Here is a 26405-nt window from a genome sequence, read left to right as displayed (position 1 = left end):
AAAATTGGAGGGATAAGTAACAAGTTTGTTTAGTTTTCTGTTTTCTCTTGTTACAGCTAATGTAATATAGGCTACCCTAAGTTTAACTTGATACCAAGTCAGTAATTTCTCATTTAAAGTAAGTTGTAAATCTCTCTGATTTTTAACTATGTCAGTAGGCTGTAATTAAAATATTTCACCTGTGATACAGATTTTGGGCAAAAATGTTAATTAAGGATTATCAAATGCTGGTTTTAGTGTGTGACAGAATATTCACTAGTTAGTGCTAAAGAAGTTGTAAGAGAACATATCCTACATGTAGTAACAAAACCCTGAGATACTTGATTATATCTTGCTAGCATATTTAGCATTACTCACTGGAAAATATTTGCTTTTTAGAGGACTGCTTTATTTTTTTTTTTTGTTTCTCCCCACTTCACCACCCCCCATTTTGCAGTCTTTTTCTGACATGGCAGATTGTGGTGCCTTTGAAGGATAAAATTGGAAAGCTTAAGCTAGACTGAATTTTATAAAAGTAGGGTAGGGCATGGTACAGGTAGTTCTGCTGATGCCATACTGAAAATATTAAACTCAAACTACTGATGACTTCTGTGAGTAACTTTACAACAAAACACCTGTGGAAAAAGCAGAATATGTAAGACTAATTGAGTAGTTCTAGAAGCGTTACAGATTCTGTGCCTGACCTAGCTAGTTGAAAAAAATCTTGTTTAAAAATGGTTTTAGTTACAGTGGGGTATTGCCAGCACTTAACAGGAGGAGTTTGTCACTTTTGTGATCCTTAAGTTCTAACACTACATAGTTCATGCTTTTAATAAATTGCTATATGCTTTTAGTACTTTAAGAATAGACAACTGTTCAGTGCATTTTTTACAAGTTTGCCGCAGCCTGAAACTGCAACAGGAAAAAATGCATCTTGTCACTTAAAAAAAAAAAGTATGCTAAGTACTGTGGTAAAATCTGACATCTTGCTGCTATTTTTCTGTCTGCCACACCTAATGCCTCAGCTTCAGTAACTTGTGTATCTGTAAAGAACAACAAATAAAATGACCTAGCTTTTCTGAAAAGACTTACTTGGAACAGGAGTTTATATCTACAGAAAACTTGTGTGGGTTCTGTGCTCTGACCGGGCTGGGCAAAACTCAAAAGGTAAGTATGTTGGCTGTTGCTCAATAGTGACTCCTCTGAGCAGGTTAACCTTGAGGCCAGAAAAAAATCTCAGCCTCTTTATCCTGGCTGGTTTGCCTCTAAGGAATTATGAAATAAATGGGGCGCATTTGAAGGAATGTCAGTTTTGGACATGGCAAGGTGGGCATGTCTGGAGAGCAGAGCAAACTGGCCGTGGACAGCAACCATTAACGCCTGCTGAAATTGGCTTTTGCAGTCTTTCAAGGTAAGAGAAGTATAGTCGATACATATTTTTTAAAAGCAAAGGGGGGTTTCATAGGTAACTCCCATTCAGCAACTTTGCAAATGAATGTTGTAGGAATGGCAATACATTGCACAAGACTTTGAATTAATTTTGTACTGAAAGAGTCTCATAGGAGCAGGCTTCTGAGAGTTGATTTCAATTGACTTTAGAAGCTACTTTCTTTCAAACATAATGAAACTGTTTTAAGCAAATTTTGTACTAATTGCAGTAGTATTTCCCTTAAATGTATTTAGTAGACTTAATTAAAATATTCTTATGTAATCTTAAGCAAGTATAAACAACTACAGTGACTTTTGTATGTATTTAACTGATCGGAACAGCATTTTGTAACTTACTAAGTCTTATCCTATGGCAAGATTGTGTTGCCAGAAAGGAAGTTCAGTCAAGTTTTTCACCTGCTGCTTTGTGGAAGTAATGTAGGAATCACTCTTTCAGTGTACTGGAGACGAAATGAGGGAGAGCAGATTTTCTACTTGCTTTGAGATAAGCCAGAGGTTCCCAATTGTTGAGGTCCGCTTTCCTAATGAGGCACACCAACGTCTGAGCTAAAGCACCGAGTGGAGCACAGGCTGAAAAGCTCTACTGGGATTAAAAATGGAGGTCTGTGCTGCCAACATTGATGGTGAAGAGAGGTTTTATCTAGAAAGGTCAAGGACAGCTCAGCTGAAGTGGTAGGAAGAATTAAAACATGGGTGATAATGTAATTAAGTAAAAAGGATTCTTTGAATAAAATACTGTGTAAAAATAGAAGCCTCACACTGATTCATAGAGCACAGAATCAATTTTGCTGGCGGTCTAAATATTATGCTTTATGCTGAAGTGAGTACCGAGCAGCAGAAGCTATGCTACTATGTCTGTGTGCACTTTCAGAATGAATTCTCTTACGTTATCAGAAAACTTACGCTGGCAATTCCTGTGATTTTTGTTTTACAAATTGCAACATAACATTGTAACCAATGTTTATTAAGCTTTCTTCAGTAAAATAGAGAAACTGGAAAGTGGAGAATAGCACTTTTCTAGGGGCAGTGCGTAACTGAGAGTAGTTCAATTAGAAGGCACCAATAATATTTTAATTGATCAAAGTCAAACATTGTAGGCTGAGTTTGACAATAACGGAGTTAGATGCCAGAGTGACTCTAGATTTGCACTCAGTCTGTATTCTTGTATTAAATACAAGAATGTCCTGAAGAAAGCTTCTAAAATTAGACAGATGTGCGAACAGCTTGACAAAGGCTACTTTTAAATTATTTCCAGAATGCAGAATAGTAGTTTCGTGTGAACAAGTGAACATTGTATAACAGGCTAATTCTAAGTTTTTCTTCATCTATGGACAGTAGTGGCCTCCTGGATTTGTGTATGTGCATTTATTACTTTTTTTACTTCCTTGATTTCCCACCTAGCTTAACACTCCTATATATTTGCCATCTGGTAAAACTGAAGGGTAGAAATGAGATATGACTCCAAGCATTAAGTAATAGCAGCAATAACATGGAACTAGAAGAAAAACCCTCCTGGAGCTTACTACAAGAGCTGTGTTACAGTCACATTTCAAGGAGGAGAAGATAAAGAATAAGGTTACAGGGATATTGTTACCTATGTACATAGCTTCTAAGGCCTATCTATGTAGAATTAGAATTCATAGTCAAACCTTGTATGAAGAGGGGAGTATGGGCACACTGTCAAAATAAAGTAAAATTGAAATTGCCCTTGTGGAAAACTGAAGATACGCAAATTTAGCACTTATTGTTGTCATTCCTTATTATACTTCTGCTTAAAAAATGTGAGCTGTCATTTTGATAAAGTGGGGGGGGGGGGGAAGCCAACTGTGAGCGCTGTCATGCTAGTCCAATGTAAGAAAAACAAAAAATGGGAGAGGGGTTGCAATCTTGCAATCAGTGCAAGTAGTATACAGGGAAAGGGAAAGACTCATCTCATGTTGCTGCCTTGTGGCCTATATATGCTAAAAATGCAGTTTGGGTGCCTTGATATTATCAAGAAACTGATTACCCAAAATATCCGGGGGGGGGAAAAAATCTGAGGCAACTGGTGTCAGATGCAGAAACTGAGAATTATACAACTTCCAAGCTAGCACTTACCAAGTAATATGACGTGTTGATATTCATTACTACTTTTCCTCTGATTTTGCTCCCCGCTGGCTTTTGCAGCAGTTACAAGTTCTGTTCAACATGCAGAATTGGAGCTGCGGAAGAAAAGAGCATGAACCTTGTTAGTAGAAACTTAGTGATAGTGCTAGTTCTAATGCCAGTGCTCGGAAGTGGGTAACAATTGAAGACCAAGGAAGGAAAAACAGTAATTGGGATTTCCAAAATTAGTCTTGTATTTTCTATCTTTTAAATCTCTGTAGCAAAATAGCTGTTATAGTAAACATTCTAAATGTTTTAATGTGGTTTCTCCTTCAAGCACATCCTTAGTGCCACTGCTTTCATTCTGCTGGCTGCCTAAGCCATTGCTCTTCCTTATGCTGACGGTGCTAAGAAGTTGTGTGCGCTGTCTTTTCTACTCCTGTGGCTGGCTGGTGAAATACTTTGAAAATCTATTGTCCACATTCCCCTTGCTCTGGAAGAAATGCATCACCCTTTGAAGGAAATAGAAGTATGGCTGTGTTCTATAAAATAAGATCAAAAGTTCTAAATTTTACTATTCTTTTATTAAGTCTGCCTTATGCCAGGTCAGTTCTGTCTAGCCTTCCATATTAAAAAGTTAAAAGAATTTAAATTGGATTATAATTTGGCTTGATTTTTCTTCAGGGCAAACAATAACAGGTTTTGCTTATGGCTACTATAATCTTCCACAAAACCTTGAGTTTAGCGGTGGCTGTTATAACTGGAGGTACTGTTTTGTCAGTATTCTGGATCTGCTGGCTACAGCTCAACTGTTTGCTTCAGTTCAGTGCTTAAAGTACAAGTTCTGTTGCATATAAGGAAAGCCCTATTCCTTTGAAGTTCAGTGGTATAGATTTTCTTAACTCAAATAGCCCTTTTTTGGGAACAAACGTTCATGCTTAAACCCTTTTAATCTAAAATTTAATGTGTTTACATTAAATCTTTTTTTAGACATGCATATATAATAATAGTGTTGCAAACATCACGAGACTGTTAATCTTGTGATGCTTGACAGAGTTAAATGGAACGATGTTCTGACCGCTGTCTGCATTTGTGTTATCACTTAAATGAAACAGAATTATGTAATACCATGAAGTTGCAAACTGTAATTCACTTAGTTCATTTAGTAAGCAAATTGGGTATGCATATTGACGGTATTGAGAAGTTAGGTGATTGTAATTGTGCTGTAACGGGTGGTGCGCTCTGGATTACAGTTTAGCCTGCTGGTACCCATCCATCACTGAGAGGTTTTGGACTCATTAACAAAACTTCCTTTCGTGGGTGTCTAAAAAGCCTTAAAAGCTAGTATGATATCAAAAGTATGCCAGCATTACAGTGAAACTAGTAAGATATTGTTCTGAACTTTAAAAAGCGCCGATTGCCTTAAAATGACCAAATATTATAGCCAGTCATATGTAAAATTTTGCAATAGTTTAATGTAATCCTGAAACAATATTACCTGTTTTGACCATAACCCCAGCGGCCAGATTTTTCTCCAAATACTGTAACACTTCTGATACAAGGCAGGAATTGGCAATTGGACAGATTGTAGTAGCTAGGCTTATTTTACTTTTCATTACTCCAAGTGCTGGTAGCAGAAGAATTCTGAAATGAAGCTATTGTCTCGTATTGATGCAGAATTGCAGCTAGAGAGATTGACAGCTAGGTGTGACGGGGTAAATCCAAATGTTAAAACTTGTTATGAGGGGAAAATACCCAGGGTATTACAGGAGAGGGGCTCCCTATTTGCAATAAGCTTCCTTTGTACAACTTGAAGTAAGAAGGCTTTCCTCTAGCCCAACACCTCAAAGGTGGAGAAACTGTAAGCAAAAGGAAAACTTGTATAAAGGATTTGTCTAATATATCAGCATCGAGAAAATGTGTGATTTTTAAGCCTAGGTTCAATTAATAAAACATGCTGAAGTTCCATGAAGGGTTCGGAAGATTTCTTGTGTTCCACTTCTGGCAGCTGAAGTGGGGAAACTGCTCTCAAAGGTAATGCCTGAGCTGCTCAGCCATGTGTAAAAACAGGGAAGGTTTTTCCAATATATAGTATTGCACCTTCTAGGCGGTATTTTCTCTAAAGCTATTCCTCATGAGCAAAACTGAATGTAAATTTCAGCTCAGATGTTACATTATTCCAGTTTTGAATTTGACTTGTGTTGAAGAGCTACACTACCAAAAACCCCTCCAAAAACCAGAACACAACAACCGCAACAGAAAATTCCCCTTGAAAAACACCGCAATTACCTAGTACTTCCCGCCCCGAGTGCAGTACACTTACTTCTACTGGATTTCAAGCTACACCATTCCTTTGTTCCAACATATGTTTGAATGTGCTTTAGAAGTGTTGATACGTGGGTTTTAACACTCAAAAGTTAGTCCAGTTTGCTGGATTGTATAGGATCATGCTGATCTGTCCCAAGGTTTTCAGCAGTTTAAGACACCAGAAATCAAGGACAACCCAAAAGCTTGGAAATTTTTTTTACATGGAATCATAGGTTGGAAAAGACTTCTGAACGTCTGAAGTCAAGCCAGCACCCCCATGCCTGCTGAACCATATCCCCAAGTGCCACATCTACATGTTTTTTTAAACACCTCCAGGGATGGTGATTCCACCACCTCCCTGGGCAGCTTGTTCCAATTTCTGACCGCTCTTTCAGTAAAGACATTTTCCCTAATACCAAACGTAAACCTCCCCTGACACAACTTGAGGCCATTGCCTCTCGTCCTGTCGCTGGTTACCTGGGAGCAGAGGCCAACCCCCGCCTCACTACAACCTCCCTTCAGGGACCTGTAGAGAGTGAGAAGGTTCCCCCCTCAGCCTCCTCTGCTCCAGACTAAACAACCCCAGCTCCCTCAGCCGCTCCTCAGCAGACTTGTTCTCCAGACCCCTCCCCAGCCTCGCTGCCCTTCTCTGGACATGCTCCAGCCCCTCAATGTCCTTCTTGTAGTGAGGGGCCCAAACTGAACACAGCACTCCAGGTGCAGCCTCACCAGTGCCGAGTACAGGGGCATGATCACCTCCCTACTCCTGCTGGCCGCACCATTCCTGATCCAAGCCAGGATGCCGTTGGCCTTCTTGGCCACCTGGGCACACTGCTGACTCATGTCCAGCCGGCTGTCCACCAACACCCCAAGGTCCTTTTCTGCCAGGCAGCTTTCCAGCCACTCCTCCCCAAGCCTGGAGCGTTGTGTGGGGTTGGTGTGACCCAAGGGCAGGACCCAGCATTTGGCCTTGTTGAACCTCATACAGTTGGCCTTGGCCCATTGATCCAATCTGTCCAGATCCCTCTGTAGAGCCTTCCTACCCTCCAGCAGACCAACACTCCCACCCAACTTGGTGTCATCTGCAGACTTACTGAGGGAGCACTCAATCCCCTCACCCAGACCATTGATAAAGATGTTAACCAAGCCCGGACCCAAAACTGAGCCTTGGTGGACATCACTCGTGACCGGCTGCCCATGGGATTGAACTCCATTCACCACCACTCTCTGCGCTCGTCCATCCAGCCAGTTCTTTATCCAGTGAAGAGCACACCCATCCGAACCTACTTGCTGCTGTAATGGTTCTGTGGAACACTAACAAAGTAGATCTGCAAATGTTGTATTAACAGTTTAGTTGACAAAACTCATTGTGTTGCGAGACACTGTCTTCAGAGGTTGTTTTTCTCAAACTTTCCGTGATGAGAAGAGGTGGCAGTAATTGGTAAGCAAACAGCTTTCTCTGTAGGTTCTCCAGAAATGACTGGTCATAGTTCGGGCAAGTTTTCACAACCGAAGAAGAAATCATTGTTTCTGTCTTCACGGGGAGTTGTGGCTGTCAGTAATCTTTCAGTTTCAAAGGCTTTTTGCTTGCCCTGTCTCATTTCATACCAGAATTTTAAAATGGAGCGTGAAGGCTGTATTCTGAAACTCCCTGGTTCCAGCACTATCACAGGCTGAACTGCTGTTGTGCACAGCACGAACTACCAGTGCCCACAGCTGGCCACTGTCTGAGGCTGGATAATGTCGGTCTCGGGGTTAGCACATTACGCCATTCGGGCTTCTTGGCTTTGAATTAGCGCCTCAGTCCGCAGACCCTGCTCTTGCCGTAAAGGAAGGCTGCTGGAACGTCACGCGGCCGTCTGCCGAGGGCAACAACCAGGAGTTGTCTGCAGGAGTGAAAAGTAGCATCCTGTGTCAAGACTAGTGGTAAGAGCTGCAGAAAGACAGCTTCATGAGTAGGTCAGAACTTTCCTTTATCAAGCAGTTTGATAACCTTGTTTAAAATTCAAATCTTTATATGCCAGAAAACATTGGATAAACTCAGATTAAAAGCTTTCTGTTCTGAGAAGATCAACTGTTTTAAGAAATAAATGTAATTTTGGAGAAGGTAGTAGTTCTCATAAATGAGGTCATGGAGTTTGGGCATTTTGTTGTCCTGCCTTTTGAGGGCTCCACGGGAGTGGAATTCCTGCCCTTCACGAATTTGGTCTCGGAAGCTGCATACAGCAATAGAGCATGACTGTTGGAGTAAGCTGCCCGCATTGCTGGAGCTGTGTTAGTCCTAGGGAGAATTTTTGTCTAACACAAATACAGAAGAGTGCACATGCAATACAGGAAACTGAATTTGATGAATTCTGTCTATAACTGAGGTCTGGCATTAAACGTACAGTGTTTCTGAAACACTCCTAAGACGCAACTATGACTTCTACTGAAATGCCCAGAACTCAGAATAGATAGACCCTTGACTTGGCAGCGTCATGACATGAAAATAGTGACAGATCATGCCGATGGTGTTGCTGCTTTTGTCTGTTTATCAGCTTTGCGGGCACCTCACGGACTTGGACACGTCGGGCACAAGAAGTCCAGGCACTCACGGCTAGTGTCTTTTGCTCTGCTTCTTCACCCGGTGCTTATGCTGACCCTCTCATAGTCTCCTCAGGCGAGTCATGGATTTCCAATGGTTGATTTTATGATGAGCAATTCTTTGACTGGTTTTTGAAGGTTTTTACAGTTTACTTGCTTTGAAGTTTTTGCTCTTAGGCACAATAGAAATTTAAATTTGGAAAGTATCTTAAGCATCATGACACTGAAATAATGCACCACCTCAAGAGTTTGGCTCTGCAAAGGACGGTGGAATCTCCAGCTTCCAAGTTCCTTGAGGTTATTTCTCATAGTTTTCACTAGAGGAAATGGCTTTCAAATGAGAATGGCTTGTGCCTTTTTTTTATAACTTTGTAGTCTGCTGTTAAGGAAGGTTTCTCATTATTTGCCACAGCTGTCCATTAACTGTATTGCTTAGAAATTTCTCCACAGATAAAATTGTGTTCTCTATTAAAATGTACCAATAATTGTTTTCTGGTAACTAAGCTGAGGTGTTCTGTAGAAATCGTTTTTTTGACATATGTTTGTTATACAGTGTTTGAGCTGACTCCCTCTGTTACTAGCGATGTGCCAGCATCCCCACAGTAACTTCAGTCTGATGTAGAAGACTTGACGCACAACGCAGAACCTGAAATTGGGTTTGTAATTTCATTTAGAGTCCTTGCACTCCATGTAGAGCCTTCCCAAAATACTCAGTGGATATTTGAGGCTTTTTCATTGAGTGATTACTTAACTTCTGTGGATGTTTCATTGTTAAGCTGTCTGCCAGCGTCACCAGTGTCTTCGTGTTGACATTCATTTTGATGGTCTTCTCAAATAAATAATTTTTTTTTGTTTTTTCTGCACATTGCTCCCACTCCTCTAATGCCTGTGAGCTAGAGGAAGAGATCTGAGGCAAACAATTAAAGATATCCTGGTGCTCTGTTCTAAGACTTTTTAAATTTAGGGGTGGCAGCTATGTTAAGCATGGCCAAGCATGTTTTCTTTTCAACAAATGTCTGCCTGCTGCCTTCTTAGTTTCACTTTCAAAAATGCTGTCCGTATTTTGAAAGATCTTTCACTAGATAAATGAGCAAGGCTTTATTTTTTTACATACTTCAAATAGGTCGAGTAATGAGCACAGCTAAAAAGATAGGAAACAGTTAAATTGACTATCAAGTTTGAACAGAATGCGGAGTTGTAGAATGTGTTTTTCCCCTGTTAATCATTGTCGTGACTACTTGGAAGAAGAGCAGGTGTCACTCCTTTATCCATTAAAATAGCTCGAAACGTTTTCATTTCTTAATATGTTAACTATAGGGGTGGGCTAAACAGATTTATATATTAACTTGGTAAATAATATAAATATTAAATAATACTTAATACTCATTCAGGTATTATGTATCTATTCTAAATGTTTTCATTTTTACCCTTGATAAGAAAATAATCCAAGAATTTAAGTAGGTAGTCCGTCTACATCTCTCCATATACGATGAGGAATGTGTAATTCTGGAATCACTTGTCTACGGTGAAGCAGAGGAATTGCACACCAACGGGCAGTAACCAGCCTGATGAGTTCGATGCTCTGTGTTATCTTCTCAACAGTACTCGGTTCGCTTCAGCTTTTCAAAATGTTGCCTAAACTGAAGTCACCAGTAGTGCCTGGTTGCATGGTGATGGATTTATTTACCATGTAGACAACCAAATCCCTGATTTCTTCATTTATGAGGTTATAGAATTAGATACAATTGGATTCAATTTCATTAGTTATTTAGTATATCATTAAACACATCGTAGTTATGTTCCATTACATTAGTGAGCTATGGAGAGCCCTTACATTATCTTTCTTAGATGCTTAATTTCGTTCTTAGAGATGGTTAATTATACTTAGCCAGCTCGTTTAAAAAGTTGACTTGCGTTCCTTACTTGTCCATAACTCCTCTGCTTGGGTTAAATCCAGAGTAGCTTTGTGCTTTATAGCAGCACCTAACTTGAGGGATATACATGTGGTGTAGAAAATTCTTAGAATCGATGCTCAGAACCTGAATTAAATATCTTTTCTGTGATTGTTTTTTCTTGGATGTAAACAGAGGAAATGCTTTAATGCAAGAAGAAACAAAATAGAGACTCGTGATAAGTCCACAGAGATTTAGGTGACACAGTGTCCTACCCATGAGCAGTGTCTTGCTGGGGGGTTTTGGTAGAGAAATTATACGTTCCTGGGAAGGGAGCAAATGTGTGATTGGAATTGTATATAATACAACTACCGTTCTTAGAAAGCTAGTTGTTTGGCTTTTTTATATGTGTAAGTAATAAAAATCAGAGTTGTTTTGTTTGGGTTTGTTTTTTTTTGTCTTGTCAAACCCGCTGACACTTTTTAGGAACAGTAATCACCAGAAAATAAAAGCTTAGCTGCATTTAACTTCTAGAATTTTAAATAATAAAAAAACCCACCTCTGCCTCTGTGTTTTACTCCAACAAAGGAATTACATGCAGGAAAGACTTAGTAAACGCTATTTCTTATTTTGCAAAATTTGCAAAACGTTGCTATTTCCCTTCTGCTCAGCCAAATGGTATTGACTGATGGACAGAAAGACACAGAACCCCCCGGTGTCACTGCATGCCGAGCACGTGGGAGGAAGCCGCCAGGGCAGAAAATGCTGAGAACTTCCTGGGCGGGCGTTCGGGAGTGCCCTGCCCTCAGCTCGCAGCTGGCACAGGCCCGGTGTACAGTCCCTGCCTAGAGATCCTGCCGTGACCGTGCTCTCTGGCTCTCCAGCAGCCTCGCGAATCGCCCTCCTGCTCTATGTTCTTGAGAAGTTCTCCCTCCTCCCTGCTTTTGGAGAGCCTTAGCACTCAGCTCGAGTGCAACAAGTGGCCAACAGTAACGGCTAAATTCTTGACTATATTTTCACTCTGGGTATAGACTTACGCTTTTTTTACATGCATAGCTCAGATACCGGAATATAAATTTTGTTTTTAAATCTTGTCAGTTCTAAAATTAAATTTAAGACTTTAATCCAGCTTGTTGCTTCATGCGCTTAAAAATCGGGCACAAAAGCCAATACTGGTGCTGTGCAGTATTGGCTATCTGCTTTACAAATCAGTTGTCTCATCATGTCCCTAACTATTTGGGTTTTTGAAGGGTGAAGAGTTTTTAGTCAGCGTCCTCTTTCTTTAATTTTTGCAGCATCTATCACATCCATTTTTGCTCCAGATACTGCTTTCGTATGTGTATATTCAATTTCATGTCTTCACTTTCTGATACCCGCCTGTGTAATTTACAAACTATAATCTGTGTTTTGAAAGATTTTGTGCTACTCTGTCCTAAGCATAAAACATTGGTAGTAAGGATTTTGTTGGCTAATGATAGCATCAGTAAAATAAATATTCCTTGTCATTGTCTTGGTTTAATCTTTCCTAATTCTTATTAAAAAAACCCCACAATCAAACAACAAATTATTGTTACTATTCAGCTTAATAGTTTAGAGTTAATGGTGTACATAAAGGAAAATTAAACGAAGGAAGCCTAGTACTTAAATAACGTTTTTCTTTTTGCAACAAGGAAGTCTCAGTTACGGGAATTACAAGCCCAGTTTATCCATCAGACATAGTTCTATGGACCTTCTGCTTTCTAAAGAGAACTCTTCAGGGATTTCAATCCCGATTAAGCTGCCTTGAGACTATTGGGTGCTACATGGCCAGAGGGCATGCTTTATTCTCTTCTCTTTTTAGGTCGGGGAAATACATTTTGAATCTGTAGAGAACAGAAGCAGTGTTTAGACCTGAATGTTGGCTTCCGAAGAGACGCTGGTTTTTACACACATCACCATCATGCACTCCTTGGAGGAAATTTCTATTTGTTTTGATCTTTGTATTCCCAAATATGTTGCTACTCTGAGTAGTCGGGTTTGATTATTGCATGATTTTGTTCTGTTTTTATGATGCTAGAATATGGTCCCATACCTGCGTTCCAAAGATGTATTTTTTCAGAATACTAACATTTTCCCCCAGAAAAAAACCCAAAACAGAAAACATAAGAAGAAAGGAAACATCAAACTTTTCTTTTCCAAGGGGGAAGTTGAGCAAATCGCAATGATGAAACCGAAAGGCCAGACTGAACACGATGAAGGCATGCTCGAGTACTTAGAAGACTTAATAGGATCTGTGCGACTAAAAGAGCCTATCCAAACTCTGTGTCGCAGAGTAGAGAGTCTAAATGAACAGCGAGGAGAAAAGGTGAGTCTTGGAAAGTTTTGTTTGAATTGTAAATAAAAAATATAAACTTCCAATGCTTCATTATTGTTTTTTTTTTAGAAAAACGGTTAACATAAAGACTTGGTTAGAATTTGGCACTCCTCTAGAAGAGCAGAAGTACAGAGAAATTCGGAGTTGCCTTTATGGCTTCTGCTTCTCTCGATGGTAACAGAAACGGGCAGTCAGCATCAGTTGTCCTGCAAACACTTTCAGCGCTGGTGGCTTTCGATTCCCAAAGGTTTGAATGCTTGAGCTGGAGCACAGGGTTTTAACCCGGAACGCTCCTTGATGATACCCACACGCACTAAATGCTCCGCAGACTGAATAGAGAAACATGATCATTATCTGAGTATGTCCACATAGGGCTTTTTAGCTGCCTTACTCCTGTTGCCACGTAGCAAGCGGGAGAAGCAGCGGGGAAGCCTTTCGTGTGCGAAGGAAAGGAGAGAGGAGGGAGGCAGAGCGCTGGCGAAGTCATGCGCCCACAGCTGCATCAGGAAGCTTAAAAATACAGAAAATTAGTTGTGACTGGAGCTCTGTAGCAGAACTTGCTTTCATAGCATTTTATTCATGCATTGAGTTCTAAAAGTACTAAATGATATCAAAGCTCTTTTTGCTTGACGTGTCCTTGGTAAATCCTAATATGTTGCAGACTTTTTTTAAAGGCTAGGAAGGAAAACAAGACCCGTAGTTGCAGGAATTAACTTAAAAGGGGCCAGCCTAAAGGTTGAAATACAGAAAATAACATATACAGACTGTCTGTATGCGACTCCTCTTTATTTCTCACCTGCGCTTTCCTTGATTTGCCTGAGCTGTTCCTAGCATCCGTAGGATCCCTTTTTAGTTTTAAATTACCTTTTGGATTGCCCTAAAAGGACAGTCTCCGCTGCGGAAGCGGTGATCTGTTATTTCAGAGAGCTTGTAGTACAAAGCTGCCGTGCAGAGTTAATTGTTGAACACCATCTCTCCAGAGGACACGCGTGCTACAAAGGGTCTGGGGTTTTTCTCCTCGTGGTTTGTTCTGTAGTGCTAGCAGTAAAGTCAGCTCTGACTCTCTGTCTTCTCTAGTTAAACAGAGTCAAAATGGTGGAGAAAGAAAAGGATGCCTTGGAAGGGGACAAGAATAAAGCCATTGAGTTTCTTTGTTTGGAGAACAAAATGTTTAAAGAAAAGAATCATATCTGTCAATACTATATGTAAGTACTTCTCAAAACTTGTGATTTGGCTTTAAGGTGGTAGTAAACTCTGCTTCCATATCTGTAATTAGAATTATTTTGCATTTCTTAATAGCAGTATCAGGCCTTCAAAATTAGTTGAATAGCATGTGGCTAGTGATTTTTGTTGCAAAGTATGAAGTTAAACATTTTAAATAGTGAAAGAATATTTTCAATAAAATGTTTAAAAAAAAGACAACAACAATAACAAAAACCCCAAACCCAACAATCTATTTGCCAGCTTTTTGCAAAGTAAAGTAGTCTGGCAGATTAGTCCCTTACACCTTTATACTTAAATTGAGGAAGTAGATCATTTAAAGACTATTTTTCATCTAAAGTATCAAAACTGTTAGGTTTCCTTGCTGTTTTGTATTAAATTGGCAAGGTTACTCAATAACAGATATTAGGATTTAGTAGTTTGCATAATGACTTTGTTACACTGAAGACTGGCAATATATATTCATTACGAATGTTAGCTTTATGGAAAAAAGTGAAGTTTGGGGGCTTACTTTTTTTTTTTCCTCTAGCTATGACCTAAAGAAACGAATAAATGATATAGAAATACAGAAAGAAAAAATTAACGAAGAAACCAAAGGTGTTAATGAGAAGAGTAGTAAACTTGCAGATGAAATGAAAACCAAGAATAAAGCTTTGAAGGAACTTGAAAAGTAAGTACCTCAGGTATAGATTCGTAAGTTGAGAGCACCGTGTTTTCTGTCTTCGGCATACGTGATGTTAGAGTTAGCAGCTTTTTCAGAAAAAGCTGTGGGATTCGTATCGCGGGGGGGGGGGAAACACCTGAGCAAGCAGAAGTACACAACAGTGGCGTGGGAAGATGATCAAACAAAGGGAGCACAGCTGGGGTTTTCAGTAGTTCTTCGACCAAAACCTTAAATTATCTGACGAGGAGAGTCGCTGATGGTATAGCTAAACATTCCCTGGCATGGATTACATGATCTTTTGCACAAAAGTAAATAAAAAAATCTCAGTTGTTTGATTTGGTTGGTTTTGTTGCTTCTCTTGGAGAAATCTGGGTAATACAATAAGAAAGCGTCAGATTTTTGATGGATTTTAAAGTACATGCTTTTTTTAATATTGACTATACAAAAAATAATTGGGAGATTGTTCCAGGTTTTTAGATATGCAACCACCATATGCTTAGGTACACAGATGTTAGGTTTTTTTCTCAGGTTTCCTTATGAATCTCTTGTTTCCCTAAAATTGATTTGTCAGGGTGCTGATCTCCAACTCAACTGCAGTATTAAGCTTCTCATCCTCTGAGATCGTAGTAAGTGATTTGTGAGAGATGTGAATTCTAAATTCTATCAAAGAAAAGATACAATTTCTGAAAAGGTGTTTAATATTGCTTTGTTGGTTGACGTTTTTCTGATGAAACTTCACTTCCATGGGGAAAATACTGTAAATATAGTAAGTATTGGATGTTGGGATTTTTTTTTTTTTTTTTAAAAAAGTAGTATTGGTTTGAATTCTAGATGCTTACTTATTAAGCTAAGCTCTACTGACATTTTTATAGGGCATGAAATAGGTTATTCTTTCTTTTTTTCTTTTAGGAAACTCGAGAAAATTACAAAGTTCATAGAGGAAAACAAAGAAAAATTTACTCAGTTGGATTTGCAGGATGTTAAAGTAAGGGAAAATCTAAAACATGCCAAAAGCAAGGCTAAAAAACTGGAGAAGCAACTTCAAAAGGACAAAGAAAAGGTAGTGTGGACTGCAACTTCATAGATGTAATTGGCTGCTCTAGAGGAGAACGGCTTTGTGCAGCTGGGATCAAATAGCAAAGGACACCCACTATACTTTGTGCAACAAAGAAGATGGAAAAATGTGGTTTAAATTCTTTTTAATCAGATATTTTCTGTCACTTAAATCAGCTAGGGATTTTGTCTGCAAATCTCTCACTGAAGTAGTGCGTTATTCTCCCTTCAACCGCTGCTCATTGCACATCTTGCTACGGGAGACTGCGGCCAGCAGGACCAGGCTGTTTCTGCCTCGAGGCAAAGCCAAAAGCCGTCCTGTCGCTTCTCAGCTCTGTTGGGAGGTCTTAGGGCTTGCAAAGCCTCTTTTTATCATGTTTGTTGAGATTACAGGAATACTGTGTGCCTTTTCCAGACATTACTTTTCCTGTTTCCCTAGTTAATTTAGTTAATTTAAAGGATCTGTTTTAGCAAGTTGGTTGTTGCCAGCTGTTACAGATCTTAAATCACTCTCTGGGTCCAGACTTACCTGCTGAAAGTAGGTACTTAAGAATTAAGCCTTACTATGATTCAAAGAGTGGAGTTCCTGGGTGTGAGGCTGTGTTCTTGTACTGCTATGGCTTGCTTCTCTCTGATGGGCTCTGGAACTGAACGAGCCTTGCAAACAACATCCTGGCCTCCTGCTAGAGCCACCAGGTATCTTATCCTATGAGAACTCGTGAGCTTCGTTAGGGCTGATGCTTCCTTTGACTTCCCCGTCGCACTTCAAAGGCAGGGTTGAAAGATAAGGCAAAATTGTTTTGTTTCAGTGGGAGAGGAAGTTAAAAGTCTTTCCCTTGTGTAGGTAGAGGAGCTGAAGAATATACCTTTCAATAGCAAAAAAGCTATCAGCGAAGCAACGTCTAAGAAAGAGCTTCTTGAAAAGAAGAAAGAGAAGGAAGAAGAAAAACTCAAGCAGATTATGGATACCCTTAAGGAAGAAACACAAGGCCTTCTAGAAGAAAAAGAGGTTTGAACTGTTTTGACTTAGTGCGCTTACTGTATTAACTGACGTATAGCTTTTACCCTTACGAATGATGCGATCATAAAACAGTTGTAAAATGTGATTTTATATGACAAATACACTGTTTCATGTGTTAGTGTAATGGAACCTAACTGGGAGATTAATTTTTAATTTGTAATCAGAGCGAAATTGTTCTTGTTATTTGCTTTTTGTAGTGATCATGTGTCATCAAGTATACAATTCATATATGTATATTAAATAATTCTGCACTTCCATTATTTGAACACACTTGAATTTTCTCCCATCAAAATATTTAAGCCAATGTGTTGCTTAAATAAGTAAGCAAATTTTGAAGTGCTATGTTCCAGGCCTTTCACACAGCTCTAGTGTCTCTTTGAATGAGTAGACAACTGCTATAGCAGGTGGTAATTGTTGTTGATATTAGCTGTCCAGTCACTAGGCACCTGGAGGCTGGAAATTTATCCTGTAAATTTGGGGGGATTATTGTCTGTACTTGAAAACACAGTTTCTCCATTTGATCTGTAATTTAGCGCTACGTTGAGCTAATGATAGAAACTTTAAGTTGAGAAAATGATACAAAGCTTGTATGAAAATGCTCTCTGAGAATTCCCTGATGTTCTTTATAATTATGAAAAATGCCTCATTTTGTTTCCATATATTAATAAATTAAGAAATATTTGTTCTTCTAGGTAACATAACTGTTTTCGGCTGACAGGAGCCTAGTAGAAGAGCATGCCTGTCTCCTCTCTCTCTTTCATGCAGCGTGACTGATGTAATGAACCTCACAGCTGCCTGGCTTTAGTTGTAATGCTGTCCGTCTTTGCAGGGCAAGGAGAAGGAGCTGATGGAGTTGAGTAAAACAGTGAATGAAGCACGTTCGAAGATGGATGTAGCCCAGGTGGAACTTGATATCTATCTCAGCCGTCATAATACTGCGGTGTCTCAGCTAAACGAGGCGAAGGAGGCTCTGCTGGCTACTTCAGAACGCCTTAAGGAGAGGAAAGCTGCTATCAAAGATATAAATAGGAAATTACCCCAAGCTGAGGAGGAATTAAAAGAGGTGAGACTTGACTTTTGTATATAATTTCTTCGAGTTACAACACAACGCACAAACCAAAGTTCCACTCTTTGCTTTACAAATAATAGTGGTGAAAATAAATGAAATACTGACTCCAAAAAAACAACATTTAAAAACTGTATTCTAATGCTTAGTTAACCGGTGAAGTAAGCATTTAATTTCAAATTATTTTGGGTTAAGCAAATGTTAACATTAAGCACTGACAATTAAATCCTATATATCCCTGCAAGGGAATCGGTTTAAATATCATAATGAGTCATGTTAAAATAAATGAATGGTTAATGTTTCTGTGTTACTTCGAATTTCACTTCTTGCTCCTCTCTCATTCCCCAAAGAACAGAAATCCCACTATCTCATAAGCTGTCACATTTGCATCAAAGTGTGCTAAATACCAGCCAAAGTGTATCCAACTACGGCCTTTCTTCTGGTAAATGTTTGCTGGTCTGCTTTTCAGTGGCTGGTTTCTTTGCCTACACAGTCGTGAATCTAAAACTCCCCAAATATGGTAGTTTCCGTGAGGCTAAGATAATGTCTTTCTTTTAACCATTAGAAAGAGAAGGAGCTGGAGAAGCTGGCAAGAGAAGAAATGGGTGCTAAGAATCTTGTTCGAAATCTGCGTCGAAAAGTAGAAGAAGCCAAAAGTGCTTTAGCGCTAAGTCGCAATCGAGGAAGAGTGCTTGAGGCTCTGCTTCAGCAGAAGAAATCTGGAAATATTCCTGGACTATACGGAAGACTGGTAAATTTGGAAAGGCTGTTGTACTCTTAGTCTTCAACTTCATAGCAACAGAGTGGTGTTTCTGTAACTGAGTACAGGGTAGAATCCCGCACTTCTCTGGTGCTGTTCATTTGAACAGCCGAGTTGCTCATCCTGTGAACTTGCTGTAAATTAAAAAAAAGAAGGTGGTTGAGATTCCTTTATGCAGCACTAAGGAGAGGCAAAGGCTTTGCGAAAGCTTTATATTTTTGGTGGGCTGATCTTTAAGCTACAGCAGTGAGCTGCAGTCTCTGCAGGAATATTCTGGAGCCAAGCACACGACCAGTGTCGCGTAACCTGTCTGTGCTGTGCTCCTGTGTCAGGCTACGGCTGTAGGGAGGGATTCTGGCTCCTTTGAACGTGAGGAACGTAAATGCTGGAGAAGGGGAGTGGAGCAGTGGTTTTACCTTCTGGTGCGGCAGAAGGCAGAATCGGTTGGCAACCGCATGCTTGGTAGAGCTGCCGTGAAACTTAAAAAACCATCTTGCATCTTGTATGTAACTTCATGTGAAAGTGTACACGTTTGGGGTTTTTTTTCTTCAAAACTTACGAAATCTGGTGATCTCTCTGCTGTTTGCTCTCGTTATACTTGCATACACGTCAAATCAAGAAGAGCAATATTGTTGTTTCAGAAGACCAAGGAAAGCTATGTCACAGCAAAACGTTCCGTGCTACCGATTCTTTCCAAGCAGTGATCGTTTAATGTTCTGAAAACATGTAAAGTAAAAGTGCCATTTTTGTATTCTGCAGTTTTCTCTTTTTTTCTCCCACCTGCTTGTCCAAGAAGTATCTCTGCTTCAGAAAACTCAGTTTTAGTGTATCCACTTTTCAAAAGTGTGTGCATTGATCCGTTAGGAAAGGATACAGTTCAAAAGCAGCGGACCACTGTCGAGAGGTTGTCTCATGCTCTGTCACCGCTTGCCCCAGGGAGAGGACGTGAGGTTACTCTGTTCCTGGGTAACTCGCAGGTGGCTGTGCACGCTGGTCTTACCTGCAGATACCCAAGAACGTTTCAAAGATGGCGAATACCCCTGTACCCATTTCTCAGATCAGTAAGGACGGCACACAGAAGTCCATGACTTGCTAGGTCCTGCCCAGCTGACCGAGGGTGGAACCATATGCAGAACACATTAAATTAACCTCGTTAGGCCAGACTGCCTAGCTAAAATGCTGGCATATGAAATGTAATGTTTGTCTACAGAGAATAAATTGATGCTACCACGTTGCTCTACCAGAAGCACGGCTTTTGAAGCTGTAAGCTTATGAATTTCTCCGATGGAAACAAGTACATTAGAAACGCATGAATAGTAGCGTGCGGGAGAAGACAGGTGTGGTGTTACAACTTGTAAAATAATGAAGGTTTAAGGTCTTTCCCAGAAAATTGCTTTATAATTTGTTTTTATCTCATTTCACTTTGTAAAGTTTTGTCATTTATTTCTTAATACCAAGAGAAAATGTTGATGCCAAGCTAATCAGCTTACTTCTGCCTCCTCCCCTCAATTATTAGGGAGACCTGGGAGCGATCAGTGAAAAGTACGACGTTGCTATTTCATCCTCTTGCGGTGCCCTGGACAACATTGTCGTTGACACGATTGATACCGCACAGCAGTGTGTGAATTTCTTGAAGGCAGGAGGAATAGGAGTTGCCACATTTATCGCCCTGGACAAAGTAAGTACGAGCACTTCGGCCGAGCAAATTGTCAATGTACCCTAATGTGCACAGAGTTAATACTGTATGTGCATAATGTATTCATATGCGTGGGTACAAATATGTATTATATATTAGTATATTACACTGTATATGCATTAATACAGGTAAAGCTAAAATATGAAACATTTAAATAGGCTGTTGGTACCTTAGAATGTTCTACTAGCAAATGATAACGTTTACTTACAGAGAATGACAAGGCTTTGCAGATACCTGTATGTGTACAAGTTTGGTGTGTCTCTTATATTTTTATATTTAGATTTTTTTTAAACAAATTAGCAAACTTAATAATCCAAGTAATCTAGCAACTGTGAACTATGAAAAATATGAAAGAGAACAGTGAGTTATCAATGAGTTTTTAATTATACTGAAGTAAGTGGAGAACCCCAGGGAAGGAAGCTTTTCTCTTAATTGCAGTGCAATTGCATTTGGTTTAAAGCCTTACCATGCCTTAGGAAAGTGAAATGACCTCATCAGTTATCCTCAGGAGTCTCTCATTCATTTGTTTACTTTTTTGATGTAGATGGCTGTATGGGAGAAAAAAACCCAAAAAATCCCGACTCCTGAGAATACTCCTCGGTTGTTTGATCTGGTGAACGTCAATGACGAGAAGGTTCGCCTGGCTTTTTACTTCGCCTTACGTGATACCCTAGTAGCCCACAACTTGGAAGAAGCTACCAGAGTAGCATTCCAGAAGGATAAAAGGTGGAGGGTGGTAACACTGCAAGGACAAGTCATTGAGCAGTCAGGTACTGAAGTGCAAACTTACAGTTCTATTTTAGGCCCTTCACAGATAGTATCTAAGCACAACTAGCTCGCTAACTTCTTTTTGTCCCTTTTACTTTAGGAACAATGACTGGTGGTGGGGGTAAAGTAATGAAGGGCAGAATGGGTTCCTCAGCCGTAACGGATGTTTCGGAAGAAGAGGTTAGTATGTAATTTTGATTGAAAGCAGAGTTTCTTCCTTTATGTTCTGGCAGTTCATACGAGCATGTGCTGTGTCCTTTTAAATCAGCACGAGTAGTTAACAAACAACCCCTGATGAAAGATTAACAATGCTTTATGAAGGTAAAGCTCATGAGGTTAGCATAGATTATATTGCTCTTCAGTGCATTTGTTCACAGCCCAGCTATCCTATACCTATTATTTAATTTTTAGTCTCACAGTACTGCCTTTGATAGCTTGGAAATTGAAGGTAGGGATGAGAACACAGGAGATACTGATCGTAAGGAACCGCTGAGCTGCAGAGCAACACGCACAGACCTCGGCAGCAAGAACAGACAGATTCGCTTCTTCATTTCATGTCCTTGCAAGATCTGTCAGGGAGCGGCAGAGCTTTCCTTTAAATTTGTATTTCGAGAATGTTTTGGAATATCCAGATACAGCTTGCTGTTTCTTCTGAAGTCTTTTTGGTTTTAGTCTGTATTTTCTTACGCCGTGTGTGTTATTTAGCCTGTGTCTTTTGCCCAATATCTGCTATCAGCTTAACGGAGATCAAACATCGGAGCGTTAATAGCTCTTCAAGCAGACCAGCTCCTCTGTGCCACGGCCCAGTAAACCACGGCTGCTGACATCAGTCCTCTCCCTGCAGGGGAACAAACTTCTGCTCTTCAGGCATGAGAGCTATAAGCCAACGCAAGAGTTGACTATTTGCTTACCACTGAGGACCCAAAACCAGTAGTTAGTATTTTTTAGGTGAAAATACTTTCAAATTGGAGAACTCCAAAATCAAACTCAACTTGAGGGTTCTCTCTATCTGATTTCTGTGCTGGAGGAGATAACCATGTCACCACCTTTGCTGTCGTTGCTGATGTCTCTGCACTTTCTGGTTTTTATCACTGAGAGGTGAAAATATATTTGTGTATATATTCTCTCATTTGTCTTCTGTATTTTCACCTGCACTTGGCTGGGAAAAAAGGATTGCATTGGCCAAGAAAAGATAAAATTCTGCAAATCCTGCAGAGCTTGACACGCACAACTCTTTTTGGTCAAGCCTGTTCAGCTAATGCTGTGCTTGTAGAGAACTAACGAGCTAACCTCCTGGACAAAGCGTTACTGCCCTAGACTTGTAAAGGGTCAAGAAATACAGAAGGCAGCTCATATTTAGATCTTGCTCATTAAGGGACTTTGTTATTGCCTGTCTTCACACTTCAGATTTATTCATTGTTTGTTCTCTCCAAGAGAAAGGCTTATGTCCTGTGTGCTGTCTGGCCCATGAGAGATACTGTGGCACGCGATAAAGATCAGTAGCTGCAACTTAAGTTCTCCATTTTCAAGAGTTTTGGCTCTGTGCTTGTCTAGCACAGTGGACAACCCCAGGGAGAACAAGTACATTCACACCTGCACCCGTCAGACAATAAAACTACAGCAAACTTTCAAGTTTTTACTCCACTTACTTCTTGTGTGTTAAGAGATCATGGAGCGTCGGGCACGTGGATGAGATCTTGCTTTGTTTCGTAGTGGTGACAGTAGGCAAACGACGCTATCTCCTTTTTGTGTAGGTCAATAAAATGGAATCTCAGCTGCAGCAGGACTCTAAAAGAGCAGTACAGTGTGAAGAAGAGAAAATGGAACTTGAAGAAGCCATAAGAAAACTGCACCAAGATATTCAGGAAATGCGAAATACTTTAGAAAAGTATACAGCAAGTATCCAGGTGACCAAGTCATTGTTGAGGCAGTGTCTGGCTTCTCCGTGAACATGCGAGGGGATGACTTCTCAGCCTCACCTAGTCCTTGTTAGTGCCACGGAGCTTTTGGGAGTACAGGATTCTAACACAGTTGTGTTTTCTGTAGAGTTTGTCTGAACAAGAAATTCATCTAAAAACCCAAATTAAGGAACTTGAAGCAAACGTGATTGCTGCGGCTCCGGACAAAAACAAACAGAAGGAACTGGAAAAAATCCTTAATAGTTACAAAAAAGGTACGTTTTGTGGAGAGGGCATTACAGATTAATATTATAGTCATGTTCTTTTACTAGTACAGGAAAGGATGGCTACGGCTTTGTTCTCCCAGGTTACCAGTGTGGTACTGTGTCTTGGCTTGGAAGCTCTTTTCTCCTCGGGGGGATAAAAGGTCCTGCTAGAGATGAGAGAGTAAAACCCCTGTTTGGAATGGCTCGAGTTCATGTTTCAGTCAATCTAAAGTAAATATCAATTTTAGTGTGTTTTTTTTTTTATTTGGTTAGATTTCTGTGGCTGCATTACATACAGATTCATAGGGAAACGTAGTTTAATTAGGGATAAGAATTTTTAATGTGGAGGGTGATGATACTAGAGCCAAGTAAAGGCTTTTGCCGTGCTCTAACTGAACTGTTACATGAGTCTGCAAAGCGAGGAGGACGCTGTATTCTGCTGGGGGCACGCTGTACCCCAGTTCTTTTGGTGAAGGATGTTTCCTCTGAGCACCTGAGTGTTTAACAGTTTCTCTGAAGAAATTGGTAGCTTAGCAAAGCAAACCTTGGCTGCTTCTTTGTGTTTCTTGCTCAGGGAATAATATGAGCGTGGTGAAACATAATTCCCTTCCCCCACAATTCTGCTTTTGTAGCATTTTAGGAAAGAGAACGCCTAACTCCTGTGGATTCCCTCTGTGTCTCTTTTGAACAGTGTAGCATCAAAAGAGTATGGATGCCTTGCTTTCTCCATCACTCTGAGGTTTAATGGTATAAATATATTCTCTAACATTTCTGCCAAATAATGGAGAGACACAAACGTGTGTTCTCCTCCCGGGAGGTGACTGCCTTCCACCTTGCCAGTCTGTGCTTCACCCCTTCCGTCCCCAAAAGGAAACTGTCAGTCTGTAGCAACCTTAGTGTGGGATTTTGTTTGTTTTGCCCTTCAAAAGTGAAGGTGCTAGGCTGTTTGAATTCTGAAAGCTGTTCAGCTTATTAGGAAGCAAGGAAACCTTGAATCTCCCTTGAAGGCAGAGTAGGCTATCTTACTATTCAGCATGTGTAGTAACTACGCAGTAATACCAACCACTGAGCAACAGTTAGTTGCCACTTCTTACAGTTTAACTTTTGAGCATTTTCCCATGAAATAAATGCAAAGAATGAGCTTGGAATAGCTTCTTGCGTACCATCTCATGTATTTAAGTACTCTATATATATTAAGTAATCCAATTAAAATTTTTGGTGGTTTACACCAAAAAATCTTCAGTAGTATAACAGTGTCACAAAGATGTGGGTGGTATTTTTTTCTTCTTGCCACAGTAAAAACAAACCCAACATTTTTTCACAATGTAAAGAAATACGTACCCTTGTCAATACAGTAATAGAGCAGAGCGTTTTACCAGGTAAATCTTGATGTATTGCAGCAGCCCGGTGTTCCTAGGGACAGCATGGTGACCTTAACTCGGCTCTGTGTGTCGACAGATTACGACTGCGTTGCTGAGGTGGCCGGTAAAATAGAAAAGGAAGTGAAGCGACTGCATAACCTCATCCTCGACATCAACAATCACAAGCTGAAAGCACAGCAAGACAAACTCGATCAGATCAGCAAAGAAATAGACGAATGCGCTTCGGCGGTTACCAAAGCCCAGGTGGCGGTCAAGACGGCGGACAGGTACAGTGGCCGCCCGCGCGCTCCGCGGCGGAGGTGAGGCAGTGACTGCACGTCGCCGCGGCCCGTGCCCGACCTGTGCCGGGGAGGTTGTCGCGCTGGAGGAGAGGGGGTTCACCTCCTTATGGCTAGAGGGAAGCTGGAGGGAGGTCGTAACCTTGCTCTCTAAACTGATTTAACCTCACACTGAGACTGGTTCTTAATTAAGAACCATAATCGCTGTTAATTAGCGTGCTTTACAGGCAGAGGAGCAGAGGCCTAGAAAGCGTAGTGAAGCGTGACCGAGGAGAGCCATGCCAGCCTTCAGACAGCCGTACCTGTTGGCATCACTGCCTGCAGGACATCTGCTTGTTTTAAGTGGGCTCCGTAGCTAAAAATCCCTTGATCTCAAAAATCATAGTTTTCAGCTGCATGTCTAATACTAAATGCTGCTTGTGCCAAGGAGGAAAGGGAAGTAAAATTTCATAGTCTCTAATAGGCAGTTTAAAAGTCACGTTAAATTGGTACTTTTCTGCTGATACTTGCCTATCACTAAAATGCAATATTTCAGCATAAAGAATCAAAATAGCGATTGATAGCCATGCAGCAGAGCAGTTCAGATCTGAAGGGACTAATTCTGTATGAGGCACATTAGGAAATAAATGTGATGTATATTTTTTTATGTTAGCTTAAGAATGCCTAAAGAATACTCAGAACAAATGTCAAAACTGTCTCTGAAAGAACAATTTAAGTCATTTAATGAGGTCTGTCTGCTGTATGTTTATGGAAGACTTAACTTTTTTTTACTTGGGTATCTCAGGAGTGTGAGAGTTAGTGCATAAATCAGCGCTCCCTGTTTGGTTGTCAATAGCTATTGAACAATCTTTAACGTAAGATTGTGTTTCTGGATTATCTTACATCATATTTGCACTCACACGGGGTATCCAAATGTCTCTGTACCCACTCAGAAACCTGAAAAAATCTGAAGACTCTCTTCTTCGCACGGAGAAGGAAATTAAAGAGAACGAGAAAGAAATTAAAGACTTAAAGGAAGAGCTGACTATGCTAGAAGACAAAGCTGCCGAGGTTGTAAATGACTGCAGGCAAGCCGAAGTAAGTGTCACGTTCATTCAGTATATATATAGGGTGAAGAAATACATTTTGGGTAATAGTAGTGTGTCAGAGCTGTCGTAATGGCCGATGTCTGTTCGCCTTTGACATTCCAGGCAGGCCTAGCAAGGGGTCGCATTGGCTGCTAGTGCCTTCGTTTATTTAAAAACAAACCAAACAAATAGAAACGCCCCAACCGGCTACCTTGCCATTTAAACCTCAGACTTGATAATGCTGGTATAAAGTGTCTTTTTTTTCCTCAATTACTCTACAACTCATCCTCCAAAAATCCGCATGGGAATAAAATGGCAAAAAATGTTCTTTTCTGTATCCCGCAATATATTGGGTGCATTCATATGAAATTAATAATTTTGTTGATTCGTTAATCAAAGTTGACCTTTAAATACAGATGCTGAGGGGGGGAAAAAGACAGGCTAAAACGGTTCTAGTAAGCAGTCTGGCCTGCAGGTAGAATCAGGATGTTATATCCTTATTCTGTCATAGTTTCATCGTTCTCTTCTGTTCTGATGCAAATTTTGTTGTGCAGCCGCAGAGTGACATTCCACCATGGTCAGGGAATGGGAATGGTGTCCTTTTTTTTTTTTTTTTT

The 26405-nt window shown here is 40.2% G+C and overlaps 1 protein-coding gene across 5 annotated transcripts in view; it reads left to right on the top strand.

The window, feature by feature from the left end:
* The window catches only part of SMC4 (structural maintenance of chromosomes 4), a 41335-nt gene that overhangs the window by 8395 nt on the left and 6535 nt on the right, over positions 1-26405 (top strand). For all 5 annotated transcript variants that reach the window (XM_075418387.1, XM_075418389.1, XM_075418390.1 and 2 more), the window contains 14 exons: positions 12475-12639; positions 13726-13853; positions 14399-14539; positions 15443-15593; positions 16431-16595; positions 17437-17670; positions 18239-18424; positions 19950-20111; positions 20674-20899; positions 20998-21077; positions 22652-22804; positions 22944-23070; positions 24520-24709; positions 25654-25798. In XM_075418387.1, the coding sequence (XP_075274502.1) occupies positions 12475-12639; positions 13726-13853; positions 14399-14539; positions 15443-15593; positions 16431-16595; positions 17437-17670; positions 18239-18424; positions 19950-20111; positions 20674-20899; positions 20998-21077; positions 22652-22804; positions 22944-23070; positions 24520-24709; positions 25654-25798 (2253 nt within the window). The remainder of the gene's footprint in view (positions 1-12474; positions 12640-13725; positions 13854-14398; positions 14540-15442; positions 15594-16430; positions 16596-17436; positions 17671-18238; positions 18425-19949; positions 20112-20673; positions 20900-20997; positions 21078-22651; positions 22805-22943; positions 23071-24519; positions 24710-25653; positions 25799-26405) is intronic.

The sequence above is a fragment of the Opisthocomus hoazin genome, chromosome 4 (assembly GCF_030867145.1).
Source record: "Opisthocomus hoazin isolate bOpiHoa1 chromosome 4, bOpiHoa1.hap1, whole genome shotgun sequence".
Classification (NCBI taxonomy): Eukaryota; Metazoa; Chordata; class Aves; order Opisthocomiformes; family Opisthocomidae; genus Opisthocomus; species Opisthocomus hoazin.
This window is presented reverse-complemented; position numbering and strand designations above follow the sequence as displayed.